The sequence below is a fragment of the Sander vitreus genome, chromosome 13, assembly GCF_031162955.1.
Source record: "Sander vitreus isolate 19-12246 chromosome 13, sanVit1, whole genome shotgun sequence".
NCBI classification, from domain to species: Eukaryota; Metazoa; Chordata; class Actinopteri; order Perciformes; family Percidae; genus Sander; species Sander vitreus.
In genome coordinates, this window is record NC_135867.1 from 5,475,728 (window position 1) to 5,493,834 (window position 18,107).

The 18,107-nt window shown below is 38.7% G+C and overlaps 1 protein-coding gene across 2 annotated transcripts in view; it reads left to right on the forward strand.

Moving 5' to 3' along the window:
* Nucleotides 1-18,107, forward strand: part of cadm1a (cell adhesion molecule 1a) — a 404,039-nt gene that overhangs the window by 348,579 nt on the left and 37,353 nt on the right. For both annotated transcript variants that reach the window (XM_078266264.1, XM_078266265.1), the window contains one exon: nt 2,586-2,681. In XM_078266264.1, coding sequence (XP_078122390.1) covers nt 2,586-2,681 — 96 coding nt within the window. The remainder of the gene's footprint in view (nt 1-2,585; nt 2,682-18,107) is intronic.

Sequence of the window (18,107 nt, forward strand, 5' to 3'; positions counted from 1 at the left end):
GGAGTTCTTTTACTCACCGGCTTCAGCAGGAATGATTCCTGTCAAGCCGTGCCGCAGAGCATCATGCAGCCTATGCTCCATTCGTTTAGACCAGAAACACTGATCCATAAGCCTCGTCAGTAAACAAGGCCCAGAAACAAATTATGCCTGTCACATTTGAAAGTCAATAAGCTCCAGTGTTCTTTGATACATTGCACAGGCTAAGCACAAAAAAAAAAAAAAAGTGTATTTAGAAAATCGTCTTTCTTTTAATCTTCTTTTTTAATCTTTTTTTTCCTGCTATATTTTTAATGAGTTGTTGACACTGATGAGCCCAAACATCTGCTGGACCCTCACAGTTCATGATGGGATAAAACCAATTAGACAGCACCACCCCCGAGCTGGAGTTTTGTGGCTCTCAAGCATGTGTGAAACTCATCAGCTCAGGCTTCATCTGCCAGCCGACTTCCCAATGGATCATTTCTCCCCGCCTTTGTCTGCACATTGATGTGTACAGTACAGCCTTTTGCATTGTCAAGGTTGTCTTTAAAAGAACAGCATTGTTGATAGATTAAAAAACACACGGTACATCAATAGATTTTGCATACCGCTCCAAAGCAACTGAAGGCCTTCATTACCATTTTAAAATTAGCTTCAGTCAGAGTTCTGAGGGGCTAACCTGACCTCTCTGCCTTGTATTTGAATGACTTGATACATTTTTCTTCAAGTTCATAGAATAGATGATTTTCTAAACGAACAATTGTGAACAGATTTGTGCAGTAACTATCAACAACTTCTGCCCTCAGGGAAGACTACTTTTCAGTGATAAACAACCTCTGTACCCTGAGGGAAGACATCCTGCACCTCTATAAACAGCATTATTTTATTATCTCTTTAATGTGACTGCGAGATGTATTGCATTTTCGATTTGCAGTGATTTCCTAGTGAAAATACCTTCACTTGGAACATCAAGAATTACTGGTGTCCATTTGTGGTTTGTCATTACAGTAATGCAATGACAATAAATGTGACAAAAGACTGTTAATGCAGAAAAGTAATCATGGTGCTACCCCCCCTTTAATACAGCTTTCTGAGAAAACAGAAACAGTTTTTAGCACCCACATTGTGCTGCTTGTTCAGTTGCAGTTAATAATGGAACTCAGCACTTTTCTAAACCATATAAAGTACATATATCCCATAAAAACTAACTTATAGGAGTATTTACGCGGGGCGTTCGTACAGCCGGGCAGGAAGTGAAAGAGCGAGCGCATCCAGTCAGTTTACCAAAAGACACCCCCCGATATCGTTTATGTCTCCTCTACAACACCACGGACAACGAGAGATTCATCTCGGAAGTGGAAAAACATAATAGACATCACAAATCCCTTTTATCAGGACAATGCCAAGACATGGAGTTTAATTGCAGGAGTGCTTAGAGTGGAAGGTAGATACTAGTTCTATAAAGTACTTATAGAAACAATAAAATCTGCGAGTCGGGCAGGCAAGACGCTCCGCTTCTGAGACGCGTGTGTTTTCCTACAGGTCTCTATGAGGTGAATCAAAAGTAAGGCAGGGAAACAGCACATCCTCTGTCTGCTGGTCTTCCCTCTCTTCCCCCTTCTCTGTCCATACACATTTCCTTTTCTTGCCTTCTTATAACATCTTATTTCATTAAAGTGTGGACAATCCTTCCTCCTTATCGACAGCTAGGCCTAACTTGTTTTTTCAGTACCTTTTAATAACCCCAAAAGATGTTTCAGTCCATTCCCAGGCAATCAGAGCAGGTTGGGAGGTCTTTAACCAAGCAGCACTGCCGGCGGCTTCATATCAGTGCAGCCCTGCCACTGCAACAAGGAAAATGTCACTTTTGATATCTCCCCCTGGTCATTGTGAGGGCGGGGAGTCTAACCCGGATAATGAAGTAAAAAAGGAAAAGCTGTGGGAGGAAAAATGGTCTCTGGTCAAAGTCTGTGTACTCAACAATTTTGCTTGATGCTTTTTTTTTTTTTTATTTGTTTTGTGTGTGTATTATTTCCCTCCTGTTTTTCATTCATTGTATAATTATGTTAGAGTTTATACTTCAGATTTTGCTTTTTTTGTTGCCCGTATCCTCACCAACGTTGTACTCTTCTCCTTGGAGATATTAGGAATGCACAGACACGTTTGTTTGTCAAGATAGCTCAGTGCATAACAACGACAGCATAAGTACAACAGCAGCATGTGTTACTGATTAGACATTTAATCACTTCTAACAACTGTGTGCTCGCTATTGTCAGTATTACATGTCGTGGATTGTAGCCCGTGAATAGGCATAAAAGGAGGAAAAGTTCCCAACAAAATCTTTGATCAGCTCAGTCGATGCAAGAGCAGATGATGTGTTGCAGTGCCATCATTGTGTGTGCTATATTTAATGCACTGCCATTGCCAATTCATCAAAAGGTCTGCAGCCGAACTTAAAGTGACACACGCACGGTGACACACAATGAGCTGTTGGTCATATATCAACCGGCGATAACATTTTTTCAAACTGACTTTACTTTATCTTCATTGCTTTTTATACTCATTTGTTCCCCCCGTGTTTGTCATGTATTTGTCCTCTCATCCAGATGCTCCCACCACTACCCCTATACCCACCACAGCCACAACCACTACCACCACCATCACCACCACCACCATCATCTCCTTCCCTGAAGCCAATCAAGGTACAGTATCACCCTCACACAACTGGTTTATCTTTTTTTTGTGTGTGTGTGTGTGTGTGTGTGTGTGTGTGTGTGTGTGTGTGTGTGCTCCCTTATCCTCCGCACAGCCTTGAATCACTCCATATAACTCCATCTTCGTGCCACAATGGAAGTCATATTCATATGCGTGTTCCTTTATCCAGAGGTTAAGGTTACCCATTTTCTTTCATCATGAATCATTTATTTTTTAAAAGCTTTACAGTTCATTCCAAATTCTCTCCGTTATTAAACAGATTAAAAAATAATGCCTGAGGCTGCAAAAATAATTCAACTTTCCATTCACTCATACTGAGAAAGCTACAAAAAACATAAACTAGTAAGTGGATCTTATGTTGCAATTATTTAGTCACACATACTAAAGCCAAGGTCAAGAATAACTTTCATGCTCAAGATTAGTTCAACATTTTGGCAAGTGTGCTTTTTAACAGAAGTTCAAATCCAAGAAGAAGATCAATAGAATTCTCATGTCCGCATGTTATATTTGAACTTTTGACAGATGGCCAGATGTTTCCCCGTTTCCAATCTTTCCTTAATGCTAAGCTAAGCTAATCATGTCCTAACTCCAGCAAGAACGAATTCTTAATATATATTTACATATTTGTTTAGGTTATCGTGTCTTTACAGTGCTCGACTGCACAGAGTGATGTGCCTCCACGAGCTTTTCTACTTTTTAACTGAATGTGTGGGTGTTGGGTTAAGAGGATAAATAGTAGACCAAGGCAGAGCTTGCGTTGCTTGGCTGTCAATACAACCTGGCGGCCGTAAATACTGTTCATTCACTGCTTTGTTCCCCAAATCCTTCCAAAAAAAGCCTGTTTTTTTTTTTTCTTTTCTTTTTTTTTCGAAGAAATACATTCATTACAATTGTAAATAGCAGTGTGATATCCCCTGACCTGGCATGATTTGAAAAGCAAACAAATAGAAGGTTATGAATGATGAACCATGGATACTATGATAATCGTGTGAGTTGGATAATTGTTCTATAACATTTAGTCACTGCAGACACAAGAATTGGCTTTTATATGTAACACATCACTCATTCATAAAGTTCATTATGGATCATACGCTAGGTGGGTTGTGGGAAGAGGGTAGCAGTGGGGATGAACAATATCTGACATGAGCACTTGGAAATTAGGCCCTTTTCGAATAAGCACATTTTATCTAGCTCTTACAGAAACAGAACTCGGGGCTATTGTGAGTATAAATCTCCAAAGGGTGTAGATAGAAAACATCACGTTATGCTTCAACTCAGAAATCAGCCTCAGCTCCAAATGCAATCAAAGCCTCTCTGACAGACCGCTCAATTGGAACAAATCTCACAAGGCTGGCAGAAATCACAGGCATTGTGCTTGAGTATGCCATCTGATTGGATTAAAGAGAATTCCTACCTATGCAGGCTGATTGCTCCTTTGCCTCAGCTCAAGGATGCTAGAGTCTGCACAGGCCTGTTCTGTAATAGCTGTTCTGACTGATTCACAGTCGGATCTCTGCTGATTATTCCTAATGTGCCTGCTGAGAATAATAAGGTTACTTTCAAGGTAAATAATAACACTAAAGATTTACATAGCAAAAGTTGAATTCCTAAGCAATAAAATGCATTTTTGCTCAATATGACTCACTCACATGTTTTGCTGCTACAACCTTATTTGGTCTTGTATGACCAGAAGTTTAAAATTTAAGATGACGGTGCTACTTGGATTATATCCATTAAATGCAATTGCTGTTTGTGGCCACAGGGCCCACTGTTCATAAACTCTTCCATTGTCTCATTTTAACTCCTGCATTTGGCAAAACAGATTCGCAAAAATTCACTTCTTAGCATCCGATGGGGAGAGAAACATGAGTTTCTTTGTGCAATGAGAATTAATACCAACATGTGAGGTGCAATTACGTTCAGTTTTACCCACAACCAAAAAAGGTTTAGATATCTAGCTGTTTGCCTGTCTGATCTGACTGCTTATGTTTCTTGTCGAACTAAAATCTGGCAGTGTTTCTGTGGTCCTGGATGTAAAGTATTACTTTGCCAAGTGCAATGTTATCATAACCAATAGAAATTATGGTCAAAATTACATAAGTAAGACCCAAGTGTTAATGAATGTTCCAGTAACTCTAACTACTAGCTCTAATTGTTCAACGCTTGAGCATGGAATTCATTCTGAACAAACCAAAACATATAAATACAAGACACAAAGTATTTCACTTCAAGAAAAAGCAAAATAACGAAATACTCTTAAATAAATACTCTTGTCCGAAAAGGAGTAGGAACCAAATTTCAAAGGCTTATTTCAAGCCCAAATCCACTTCAGCCACACCTCGCAGTCTTCACAAGCAAGTATGGAACATTGGTCATGTAAAATCAATTTGTTGTTCTTGGTCATGTATGCTAGCTCTGACTCTGCCTTCTACTCTACAACCACCTCCATGCTTACAAACGTAAGTAAAATACAAAAAATCACCGTTGAGTGTGTGTGCAAGTTGTCTCAGTCCCCCTGTGAACAGGACTTACGTTGAGATGTGTCGGCTCCACCTGACAAAGCAAACTTCAATGCCAATATTTTAAGGTTGAAACAACACTCTTACAGTTTTTGTCAGATGTCCACTCTTTGCTTTCAACTATCAGGGTTATTCCATTATTACTGTGTATATAGATTAAAGACAGCAGACTCATATGGACATAAGACACTCCAGTGCCAGTTGATTTAATTTACCCACAACGTGCTGCCCACTGCCAAATTAATCTATCAGACTGGAACTGATTTTTTTTTTTTTTTTTTTTATCAGTTGCCATTAGAGGGAAGAAAATTGAGCATTTAAAAAAATCTATTAGAGCCCCAACACATGGCACTTAAAGGCTGGGCAGCATTTAGAAAGAGACATGGGGAAATAACTAAACTGTTATTTTCACTACTTATAAATGGAGATATCTTGCTGACCAGCTTGTACAATTAGGAAATATTATTCATTTACATTTACAGTCTCTTGTTATTTTTTATATCTCTCTACATCTATCAGAAACTGAATGTTCAGCTTCTCCTCTCTATACTTTCTTTTCCGGTGTGCTTTGCTGTCCAATTTTTGTTTTCCGCCATTTCTGTGTTCTGTCTGTGTGGAAGAAAGATTTTCCTTGAAAAGCAACATTTTGTACTGAACGCTCTCCTCAGGAGCAGCAGTCTATTATGTTTTTAGCGGTAGTCAGGGCCAACAGGAGGTCTTTTGCGAAACACAAGCCGACCCAAAAAGTACAAATCGGTGCTGTCTTTGTAGGGATTCAACATTCATCCTCCCACATAATCTATTTTTGTCGTTACCTCACCTCTCTCTCCCCCATTAACACAATATGGCTAATCGTTCTCTAATCTAATTCAACACATCGCCGAATGAACAATGCCACTTAATCCCTGAATGAAGAAAATAGATAATACCTGTGTACCTTGTGCAAAAAAAAAACAATCAGGCGGCAGGCTAGCACTACTTTTAATTGATGAAGGACCATAAACGGTGCTGACAACCAATTCATTTAACCCACACTATAGACAGGAGAACAAAACAGGCGAGGGAAGGGGAGAGAAACAAATATCTATTACGTTTGCCTGGGTCTTAAATTACACAAACACCATCTGGTGAAGTGACTTTAGAATTTTATGAATTTAGATGTGCCTCCAGCTCACATTCTCTAGACTAACACATGCACACAATGTGCCAGATAATGTGTGATATTGTTCCCACTTTGCTTCGTTTGATTCCTTGTCCATTTTGAAATTGGAGCAGCCAGCTATAACTAATTTGATTAAGGTCAATAGCAACACAATAAGTGCTAAATGACATAGAGCCCTAAGACAGCATCGATGATATTATAGCTCTCAGGCATCATGGGAAACACTAGTCTGGAGCCCAACACATCTTCTTAATGTGGAGGTATATTGTCTTGTAGAGGTATTACTGCGCTCCACAACGACCAAAAGGAGATGAAACTCGTAAACAAGGGCCAGGAGGTAATCAGCTGGCTGCACAATATCTTAAAGGTACCACCAGTAAAGACAGATTTCCAACCATTCGGCTCTGTATTTACACATATACTCATATTTACACTACCTTACAGCTCCTAGACTGCATGTAGTGTGTTAAAATGTTTTCAAAGAACTGCAAAAATTGTGCGTATAAATCTTGTATTCGACAGTTTCTTTTATTTTTTTAACTCTTTGTAGTCATAGGTTCCTAGGCACAGCGGTACTTTGAGGTAAATGCTAACTTCAGCATTCTAACATGCTCACACTGACAATGTTTACATGCTGGTATGGTATGATGTTTAACATGTTTAACGTGCAACATTCGCAGTACAGCTGAAGCTGATCAGAATGTCATTAGTTTTGGATGTATGTGATCATAAACCAAAGTATTGGACAAATGAAAAAAAATTGACCTGATGGTGGTGCAAGATGAAAAGTCAAAAGTTATTACATTTGATTGTGAGGTGGACATGAATATCTGTACCGAATGTCATCGCCACCCATCCAGAATCTTTTTCAAGGATTTGAGTTTGGAGGTGGTCAGACTTATTGATCGAGATTGCCATCCTTAAAGGTGCTGTAGGTAGGATTGGGAAGATCCAGGATTTAGCCAAACAATTTGAACATCAACACCTTTGAACAAACGTTCTCCTAAGCCCCTCCCTCCACAAGGGAGAATGAATGTGTGTGCATGAGCAGTGATTGACACGCCCCCCCCGGCCATGATTGGTGCCTCTGAACAGGGAGCTGTGGATGTTTGCAAATCGCACTACAGGCTGTAGGTGGTGCCAGAGGAGCCAGATTTTTTTTAAATGACCTGCTTCATGTAGTTTTACTGGAACATAGGGTCAGTTTCAGCAAATATGACAGAAAGTTAGTTTTATAAGGCTTACCTACTGCACCTTTAAGACACAAGAATGTGTAACTGTGTGAATGTGATCAGGGTGTTCCTGCAAAAGAGAGGCTTCGTCTCAGAAAACCTTCCCTGAATAAATAAAGGTAAAAAAACAGGGACTGTTATAGATCCTGCATTTAAGAGCCCATTTTTGTTGTTTGATCGCAGAGTTTGCCTTACTCCCATGTTAAGGTTGCAAAAAAACAGGTGATCAACAAGTATAAGTCACTATACTTCTTAAGTTCCTTAGGACTAAGAAGTAGAGTTTCTTCCTCGATGTACTGTTTTTCACTAGCATTCAAATCTATTGTTGAAGAGAAAGAGATAACGGTTTCCCTATCAACAGAGCTCTGTGGGGGACGGCAAAATTCTGGGAAATGTAGGAAATCGCAAACTAAAGTCGAAGTAGAAAAGGCAAGTTAGAGAAAGTGGATCCAACAAAAAAGTAATCTAGATGCCAGCGGGGACACCCAGCAGCCTGTTGGCATTTTCAGCACCACAGGGTTCCACCTAATCCATTTCTGCCAATACTTATGATTGGCATGCAGTTATCTCTCCATGTTGAGCTGAATGTCATGTCACAGTGAGTCACCAAAGGGCTCATGGGAAGCGTGGCTAGTAACTAGTAATGGAGCTGATGTGCCTGCATCATGTCTTTGGATGTCAGTGAGGAAACTGCCGATGTCTCAGTTGACCTGTGAAGCTAGAGATGGTGGATGGGGACGAGGCTGCTCGAAAACGGACAGGCAATCATTCAGCAGTAGACATATTGAATGGTCCCACATGGCTGCCACCCACAGTGTAATGAGGGTTACCAGGCCATGCTGCCTTTCTGTTGACTGAGGCTTGTAGGGACAGAGTCTTCATTTTACATTTTGACTGTTCTGCTGAAAAATGTTAAATCCCGTGAAAATGAAAATCCCCCAGTCAGCTATTTCACCATTTTCAATTATTATTATATAAGGCCTTTTTCAAACTGCATTATTGTCTATACTTGTGTTCACGTGCACCCAAGTGCTTCCCTAAGTGCTTCCCCAAGTCCTCATTTAGTCAAGTAGTCCAAATGCCCATAAGTGATTTATCTCCATCCATTTTATTCAGTAAGCATTGGGATTAACCCCTTGGATTTTGGTCAATTTATCAAAAATAAATGCCCTCTTGAAAAGTTGCTTAAATGATTTCAGAGAGGTGAGAAATTCAGCGTCCATAGTCATCATCAGGGAGAACGGTCTTCTCTCAGCAAACTATTCAATAACTCACCTGTGGCACTTGTGTCTCGTAGCTTTTTAATCATAAACTATAATCCCCTTTTGAAAATATATCTTAACGTCTCAGAGCAGTGATGGACTGGGAACAAAAAACGGCCCTGGTATTTCCACCCACCAGCGCCCCCTCTGGCATCTGCCCAAATTCCAGATTACCAGTCCGTCACTGTTTCAGAGTCATGATCATCATTTGTATCTAATATTTGTTGCTTGCCAAATTGGTTTGGCTGAAGATAACTTTAAGGCAGGTAATGTTGTATAACAGCCTCAGTCTAGGTTTGACTCCTTATATGTACAGATCTACCCTTACTGTGTATAAATATTAATGGAAACAAATTATGGCAGTTCAGGGTGATATTTGACTGGTTTTATTGTAAATATACATAACAGCAAGGATACCTTCAACACAACTGTAGAATCTTTAAATAGAAAATCACCCCTTCTTCCTTGGGACTGTAATGATGTAGAACAAGTTTTAAAAAGGGATACAATAAACCAATACTTGAATGTATGCACAATTAAAATTCAACTGTAAATATCACCCATTATTGCTAATGGCTCAGCTAACTTCCTGTTTGTTACATCAAAGCCAAAAGAAGAACATTTGGTACACTACAAACATTTCTTACATCTCTTAATTAATGTGGAAAGCAACATCATTACTCATCTACAGTATGAACTTGTCACAGTGTAATCTTTAGTACTTGTCACCTAAACACAATGCTTTTGTCTATGATGGGATCCTGTAATTAGGATCTAGTAAACTGACTGGGTAGAAGGGCTGCTTCATACATTTTGTATTGATTAGTGTTAGAATTAGTGATTCCACAAAGCCTGGGTTAAGGCCAAAATTAGCTAATTTGCTAATCTGGTGTTAGAAGCAAATACAGGTGACAACTATAATGCCACAATAATGGAAAAAATAACTTCTGTAGATTATGCTGAGGCACTAACAGTGTTAACAATGTCTACCAGTGACTGGCCTGTGGCATTATTTAGCACTGATGTGTCTCAACTACTCGAGGACCTTGTAGAGAAATGTGTCCTCAGAGGCTTCGGTAATTCTGAGCTGGACTCAAAACAGTCTCACCTTGTGAGATTGTTTCTGAGCCTCTGGCGGAAGAGCTGAGGTGTGGCATTGGCCTACTGCTCCCCGAACAATTACACATACTGAGCACCATTCTCTGTCTTACACAAACTTCTGTCTGGTATTGATAGCTTTTTTGGCACTTTCTCATGTCTCCGCTGAGACAGAAGGCCAAGGAAACGCATGGCACACTAATATACATTTAGCCTCTTGAAATGACATTGCGGCTGTTGAAACTGTCCGATTTGAACATGATCTGTTTTGGTGTGTTTTCCATAGCCATAGTCCAGAGTTGGACCAAATGTTGCTTTTATCATTTTTAAATTCATTTTAGCACTTTTACTGTTTTAAAAGTTGGCACTTTAATGCAGACGCGCTTTGTTAAACAGTTAGAAAGCAATGTTTTCGGACAAGCCCCATTTGTCGGTGGAAGCATCTCCCTCAGAAGTGTTTTTAAAAGGCATATGTTTCCTCCAGTACAGCTTTTCAGTCTCAGCAAGGTGCAATCCCTGCTTCTGTTTCCCTGGAGTCCAGTAGTCTGCAGTCTTATTATAAGTGTTCTACGTTGTAACTATCCCTGGTCTGTCTGCGATTTGTCTCTGTTTAGTGCACTAGTTGGATCTGATATAAAATCAACATAATCAAAGCCTTCAGTCTCTTTGTTGGCATTTGCAGCCAGCTGACGGGTGTCAAACACAGACAGAGATGCAATAGAATGCTATTTTAGCAAGTCTGAATTGACAACAAATTATTCATAATTACCTTTAAACGTTTTGGTCGAAGTTTTTTGCAACTTCTATTAACATTATGATACATGGAGCAAAAGAATGTGCCAATATTCTTCATAGAATATACCAACATACTTATTTATTTTACATGCGTAAAGTAATAGTAACATTCAAAATTAAAGATGTAAATAACAGCTTCAAAATCCCCTAATTTTCTTTCCTCTTGACCAGCTGTGTTGCTGACAGAACTGGTGAAGCAGTTTGAAGAAGCATCAGCACAGATGTAACATCTATGGAGACATAGATGTTACAGGTTTAAGAGAGTGTGGAAGTATGCTTCAAACCAAGTGCTTGTTAGTTGTCATCCAACAGTATCTAAAAACCCCTTTCTGAATCATGCATCTGGCAATCATATTCACTTTTCTAAAACATTCATGCCTCTGGTGGACATCAGAACACTGTCTGCAATTACTATGGATCATTGTTGATCATTGGGGGACATTAGGAGTTATAGGACTAGGGCTAAAATGTAAGAAAAGGCCACCACATTAAACTACATTTAAAAAGTCATCAAACCATGTTGGTGAATATGTCATTCATACCACGCCATCGCAACCCTGAACACTGAACACTGATTCTTTGTTAAAACTTTACTTGAGTCGTTGCCATGCAAAACATTCCCTTTGTACATAGATGGTCGAGTGTTTTGCCAAGTCATACACTGTTACATCAGGACTGCTGCACAATTCCTCTTGATAGTTTGTCTTTTCTGCACACGAAAGCTGCCTAAAGCACATGATAATAGTCTTTTCCATATCTCCTGAAGCAGTAGTCACCCTCCCCTCTGAGTGGAACGTCCAGTGTGTGCAGTGGAAAGTGTATCTGTGTGTGTGTAAGCTTATGTTTATCTCTGCACTGCCTTTGGTTCCCCTTTGATTTCCCTTAAGCCTTATGTCTTTTGTCATGTTCTGGTCTTCTGAATGCTTGCTTATGGGTGTCATTTGTTTTCTCCCCCCCCCCCCCCCTGCCCCGCTCCCTCCCTGCCTCCTCCCCCATTTCTCCTTTATTTGCATGCTGTTCCTCCTGTTCCACACCTCCCTCCGAAACTGCCATGTCCTCTCCTTGTGTGCTCAGACACTGCGCCCAGCACTGAACCTGCAGCTCATGGTTGGTATCTTTCCTCTTTATGTCTCTCTTTTTACTTGTATCCTTTCTCTGCAGCATGCCTACTTTTACTGTTGCACAGTTGACAGTTGTGCCGGGCTGCCCAGCCTGGAAATGTCAGCTGTGTGCCTGGTGTCAGTCATTTATTGATTCAAATGAGCTGTCTTTTAATGCCACCGAGCACCTGCCAAGTAACGGTCAAGCTACAATTAATTTGTGTTGCATTAATTATGCCACAAAAATGTTTATATAACTTACTGTTATTGCATAAAGACATGCATAGTAATAAAGCTTCTCATTCTTCTCTCTGGAACTGCACTTCTGAAATGGTTTCACAAACCAACCAATTACAGTGTTTCCCTGAAGGTGCCACAGAGGAATAAAGCCCACTCTGAGGCCACGACTGATTATATCAAACAGCATAAAATGATTCTGTGTGGAGGCAAAAATAGACCTCATTTACTCGTTGTCATTAACTTGAATGAAGATGATACGCATCATTTTCTCATTTTGCCTAATTTGCATCCCTTTTTTCATTATTTTGTGGCAGCAGATTCACAATTTGTGTGATCAAATTCATGAACGCGGGGTCACATACTATTCTGTTCTATTAAACATGTGCTTGCTTCTCCTCCTCCGACATTTTAAACTGACCTTGGGCCCCCTATTAACCCCCTGTTTGTGGGGTATTTAGTTAAATACATTTATATTTAGGAATATACATCACATAAGGTTTCATATTGACCAACCAAGAAGAACCTTTGGGGCCCCTGATGGCCTGGGACCCCATGGTAAATGACTATTTACCAGGATGCTAATCCAGCCTTGCTTGCCATTAAAAAAAGTTATGTTTACATGGTTTTATTATTTTCTTTCTTTTAGTTTCTTTTCAATTGATGGTCAGATTTTATCAAAATAAAAGATAGGGCCAGGCAGACTCCTGAGGCGGGTGAGGGGTAAACAAGTGTCTCACAGATATCAGAGCAGCCATCTTATCTTTGTAAATATTCAAGTTTGATCACTCACAGTTACCAAGGGGATCAGTGTTATTATAAAAGTGGTAGAGACATTTGAGATGGGCAGGTTTTTTCTCTTTCTCATGCAATTTCAATTATTTTCACTTGCAATTTAAGCTTGAGTGCATGCCTGAGGGGTCCATTGATTATATGATTTGTAAACATTAAAAAAAACTGTTTGTAAATCGTCAATAAACATTATTTGGATGGCTATTATAAAGTTGCTGATTATAATCTGTTAATGTTTACTTAAAGCATCTATAAACATTATTTAGATATTATCAGTGTTCAAATAAACCAAACAATACTTTATTATTAACAATTTTTTATAGATCACCAAAAAGAATTATTGGGTCCAAATAAATGTTACTTTATGCTTTATAAACCACTTAGCAATCATTAACTAATGATTACGAGCATTATTTCCAACTTTATAATCGCCATCCAAACAATGTTTATAGATTGTTTACGCAACACTTGTTAACCATTAACAAATATTAACTATCTATCTAAATTCTTAAACTAATTATTTCATATTAGACTAAACTAAAGATAAAATAACAAATTATAACATTACTAGTAATCAGTGAACATTCTAAATCATAATTTCACTCTTAATACAGTAAAATAACTATTAACTTAAGTTGTATTAACTATCAATTAACCATTCATTAATGATGGCTATTATAAAGTGTTACCAAATGTGAGTTTCAATGGGGATGAGGGTGAAAACTAAAAAATAATACCTATGTGGTGATAAAACAGAAACATAACTGGGTTGTGTGTTGGCTTCACATATTGGACATTATTCCCAACGTCCCATTTTCATGCAATATCAGCGAGTATTGATGATTAGATTAGATTGTGAAGCACCTTTTTGCATCAAAGCAAAAGCAAATAAAACAATGTGTTCATAATGCTTTAAGATAGTACGTTCATCAACATGTTTGAAAACTATTTTCTATTTTATGCATGCATGAATTTAATTAATGATATCATCAGCATAAAATGGCATGTTTAATACATCACGGCGATGGTGGTGGAAAATAAGGGTGTTGAAGTGCCTCCTGACATGGTCTTTCCTTTCTGTGTCAGACAGACACGCCTGCAGCCGCACTCGGCTTCTCTCCCTGTGAATGATGTTGCCAGCTTGTATTGGCCAGGCAACAGATGCTTTATTCTCCTTTTTGTTGGATGTCTTCTCAACATTTATGAGTTTTTGAATGGTTGCTCCAGATGTCACACTCTGTCCCAGCATTTTTTTTTTTAAATGAAAATTATTAACTGAAGTAACGCGCCATGCATACATTTACTGTGTATGAACTTGAAGATTCACTAGAAACTGCAGCTGTATATAATTAAGATTGTGGAAATTACAAGGCCAGTGAAAAGTTGCATCAAGCATCTTAAGATGTCCCTTTTAAATAAAAAAAACAGCTTTAGACATAATATCCCTTCAAATGCCTAAACTGAATTCCCTTTTGCAAAATAAATTGATAAGACAGTGTGAAGCAAACCTACAATATGAATTTGGCTGCTAAAACTGACTTTCTAGATTTTGGTAAAAGTAAAAAAATCTATAATATTAAACTTTTCACGTACTTTTCACTTGCATCCCAGTAGGCTAGTGAAGTTCATATTGGATGGATGGTTGTTTAATGCCAATGAAGACAGTAGTGTGTTCTTTATAATTATAATAATAACTTTATTTGTATAGCACCTTTTATACACAACCATTTCTGTACACTTACAATGTTCTCAATGCTTCGGTTAACATTTTGGGACCATCATTATGCTACCGTTGAAGTTTGGTGATATTTTGAGCCTTTTTAGTGGTATAAATAGCGATTTATTTTTACTTTCCCTGTGCCCCGAATACTAGCGTTGTAAGCTAATCGGCGGCCCGTGCTAGTGTCTTTCAAGCTACAAACACATTCGATTAGCATGAAAACATGTCCCAGAAAGTGACAGAGTGGGTACACGTCTGTTAATAACCCCTAGGTTCGTTTTGCACCGGAATTGTCCTTTAATTTTGCTGACACACCAGCGGCTGCGCCCGTACCCGGTACGTACGTTTTGACAGCTAGTGAAGTGATATCAAAGAACCATAGCAAAGAACACAGTCTGAACGTACCAGAGAAATGGTATAGTCCAATGGGGAGTGAGGGTTTGAAAATCCTATTTTATTAGATTATTTCCTGAATTGTTGGTATGTGATGGTAATACTGCATTAAAATACATAAAATGTGGATAGGCTAACATTATATTTTATTACATTTTTTTCAGTACCCCCCAAACTATTATTTTCATCCCTTTTGGGAGGGTCCAAGTCTCATCTAGAGGGGTCGGACCCCCCCCAATACCCCCCGTAATTCGAACAGCGCTACTTGTTACATCAGGGCTTTAAATTAACAACTGCCAACCAACCAAATGTGCGTAAAAATTAACTTTGCACATAACATTGTAAAGTTACTAGCCAATGTGGCTCGTGATGAATGAAGTCTGTTTGAATCGGCAGGCTGCAGTAACGATGCGACAAATCGGTGTTGCCAGATTGTGTATAATGTATGAATAATCTTAATCTAGCAACAATGCTTGTAGTACTTATCCTACATTTCCCATGAACACTAGGTTGTGCCATGTCGTACAATGGTTGGCTATGTGCCTAGCGTGCGTGGTGTCGATTACGAGCTACACTGAAACGGAAAAGACGAATGAAACGGCGCGAAACAAACCAAAGGACGTCAAATGAAAGTAAAGGTAACTTTAAAAATCTACCAGGCATGACATTAACTGGTGATCAAAAAAGTTAATGTAAAGCCCTGCATATATAGCAGTAATGTAGTACATGGCATTGAATGTATCAACGTTCCGGTATTGACCGTTCCAGCTCAGAATCTATTCAAACCAAAAGAGTTTTGATGCTTCTAGTAACTTTTGCAATTTTCCAAATGAATCACTTATTCACCTCCTTAAATAGCCTTAATTTTAAAATGATAGGTCGTTCTCTACAGCTGCTGTAATGCATATATTTATAATAATATATCAAATTGTGTGAAAACAATATGAAAGGGATCCCTCGTAGTGATGAACCTACAGACAATTATCAACTGAATCTGCAGCAGTTTCAGCTCAGTGTTTAATGTTTTGGTTCACGCTTATTGCTTTCATAGTGTCTTTTCCAGCTGCATCTAGCAGCGGTTTCCAGTGAAAAAGCTCTGATGAACCCAGTGTACACTACCTGCTCAGCATCAAACAGCAGACAGACACAGTTAGAGACTAGCTGCTAAAACATAGTGGAGCATTTAGCTGCTACAGAGACAGGTATTTCACTCAGGAGTTGGTGGAGATCAAAAAACAGAGTTAGAAGAGATTGAATATTAAACTTACATTTACCAAGTGGCCAGAAACACTTGAAATGAATGATAATGTTGCTCTGTAACTGCTGGATGTGAACTAAGCAACTTTGATAACAAGTTTGTCATATCAATTTCAAAGGTGATGATGATATGTTGATGTTGTGTTTTGTGTGGCCAATAAAATCAGGTCTGCAGGTTCAAGACCATTAGTAAGTGAAAATGCTAAAGAGGTTTTGACAGCCTGCCACTTGTTTGACTTTGTTTACTGTACATCTTACAGTAGATGTGAAAGGAGCATGTGTCAGATCTATCCTGTTACATTATTGAGTGTTTAAGCAACCCACTGCCAGTCTGAATGCCAAGTGACATTAATAACTGCATTGTCATGTACATCATTCTGATTTGTTTGAAAGAAAAATTATATTCAGTTACAGTATTTCCCTCATAAAATATTTATAAAGGGCAAAAGAACATGGGCTTAAACCAGATGAATTGATCTTCAGGGCGGATTGATAGAGATGGGATTTCATTATGATTCACACACGATTTGGTGAATGAACCATAGTGAAGGGTTCAGGTGTTATACCGAATATTTAAATATAATTAACATTCACTTATTCCGCAAGGCTTATGCTGATGTGAAATCGGGCTTTTCAGTTGAAATAGACTCTTTTTTTTGTCCCAGCTTACAAATCATGTTTTAACCTGTGAAATGTTTTTTTTTTCTCAATGCAACAACCAGCCGCACGACAAACGCACACTACAGAGCCTTCAAACATTTCTAAATGCAGACATAACCTTAAATACAAGCTCACCACATATCGATCACATTTTCTGCATCAAATTAATCCTCCTCAGTTATTCTTGAACGTTAAAACTGCTTTGTTCTAAAAATAGCACTGTGCCTTTTTTCCCTCCAGGAGATAAAATCATAAATCCAGCCGCTGTATAGAGGTTAGCAACAATGATCTTACTGGAAGAACCAGAATGAAATGTTGACAAGACATCATTTACTTTAAATGTATTCAAGGTCAGCATTTAGACATACATTTAATTCAAATACAGTTCAAGTGTTAGTCCCATGTTCATTTTAACAACCCAGAGGTGCAAACCCATTTAAGCCGATCTCTCTCTCTTTGCAAAAGATACCACACATGAACATATGTCCTCACATGGCTCTTCCTCTGTAGCCTAAAGCATGATGTGTTCATGCCACTGTTGCAATACACAAGCTTGATTATTATGATTGATTATAAATCATTTTAAAAAACATAATTTTTCAAATTCCCTGTATTGCTTCTTCTAGTGCAATACTTTGAGGTAAAAGTTATTTCACTTTAAAGCCATTATAATCAATATTTTCATAAAATAAAATGTATGAAATGGCAATGTGGTAGGAGTTGCTCCTAGTGACAAACCTACAGAGAATGGTCAGCTGAATTTACTGTCTTTACAGAGCTTCTAGTGAGTTTCAGCTCATTGTTAAGCTTTCAACAATGTTACTGTTGTTGTTCACTCTGACCGCTCTCAGCGTTGTGTTTTCGGTCGCAGCAGGCAGCTGTTTTCAGCTGAGCGACTCTAAAAACCTGTTCCGCATCAAACATTCACACATTTAACAGCTATAGAGCCAGATATTTCCCTCAGAGACCAAGAACATAGCTGGAGAGAGAGTGAATATTAGTCTTACATTAACCAGGTGGACAAACATGACTCCTAATGAATGATACTGCTGCGGTGTAACTGCTGGATATGTAAATAAGCAACTGCTTGCTAATACGTTTGTAATATCCACCTAAAAGTTAATGATATGTTGATGTTGTTGTTCACAACTTCATTCAGCTGCCCTAAAGTGGCCAAAAACTATTT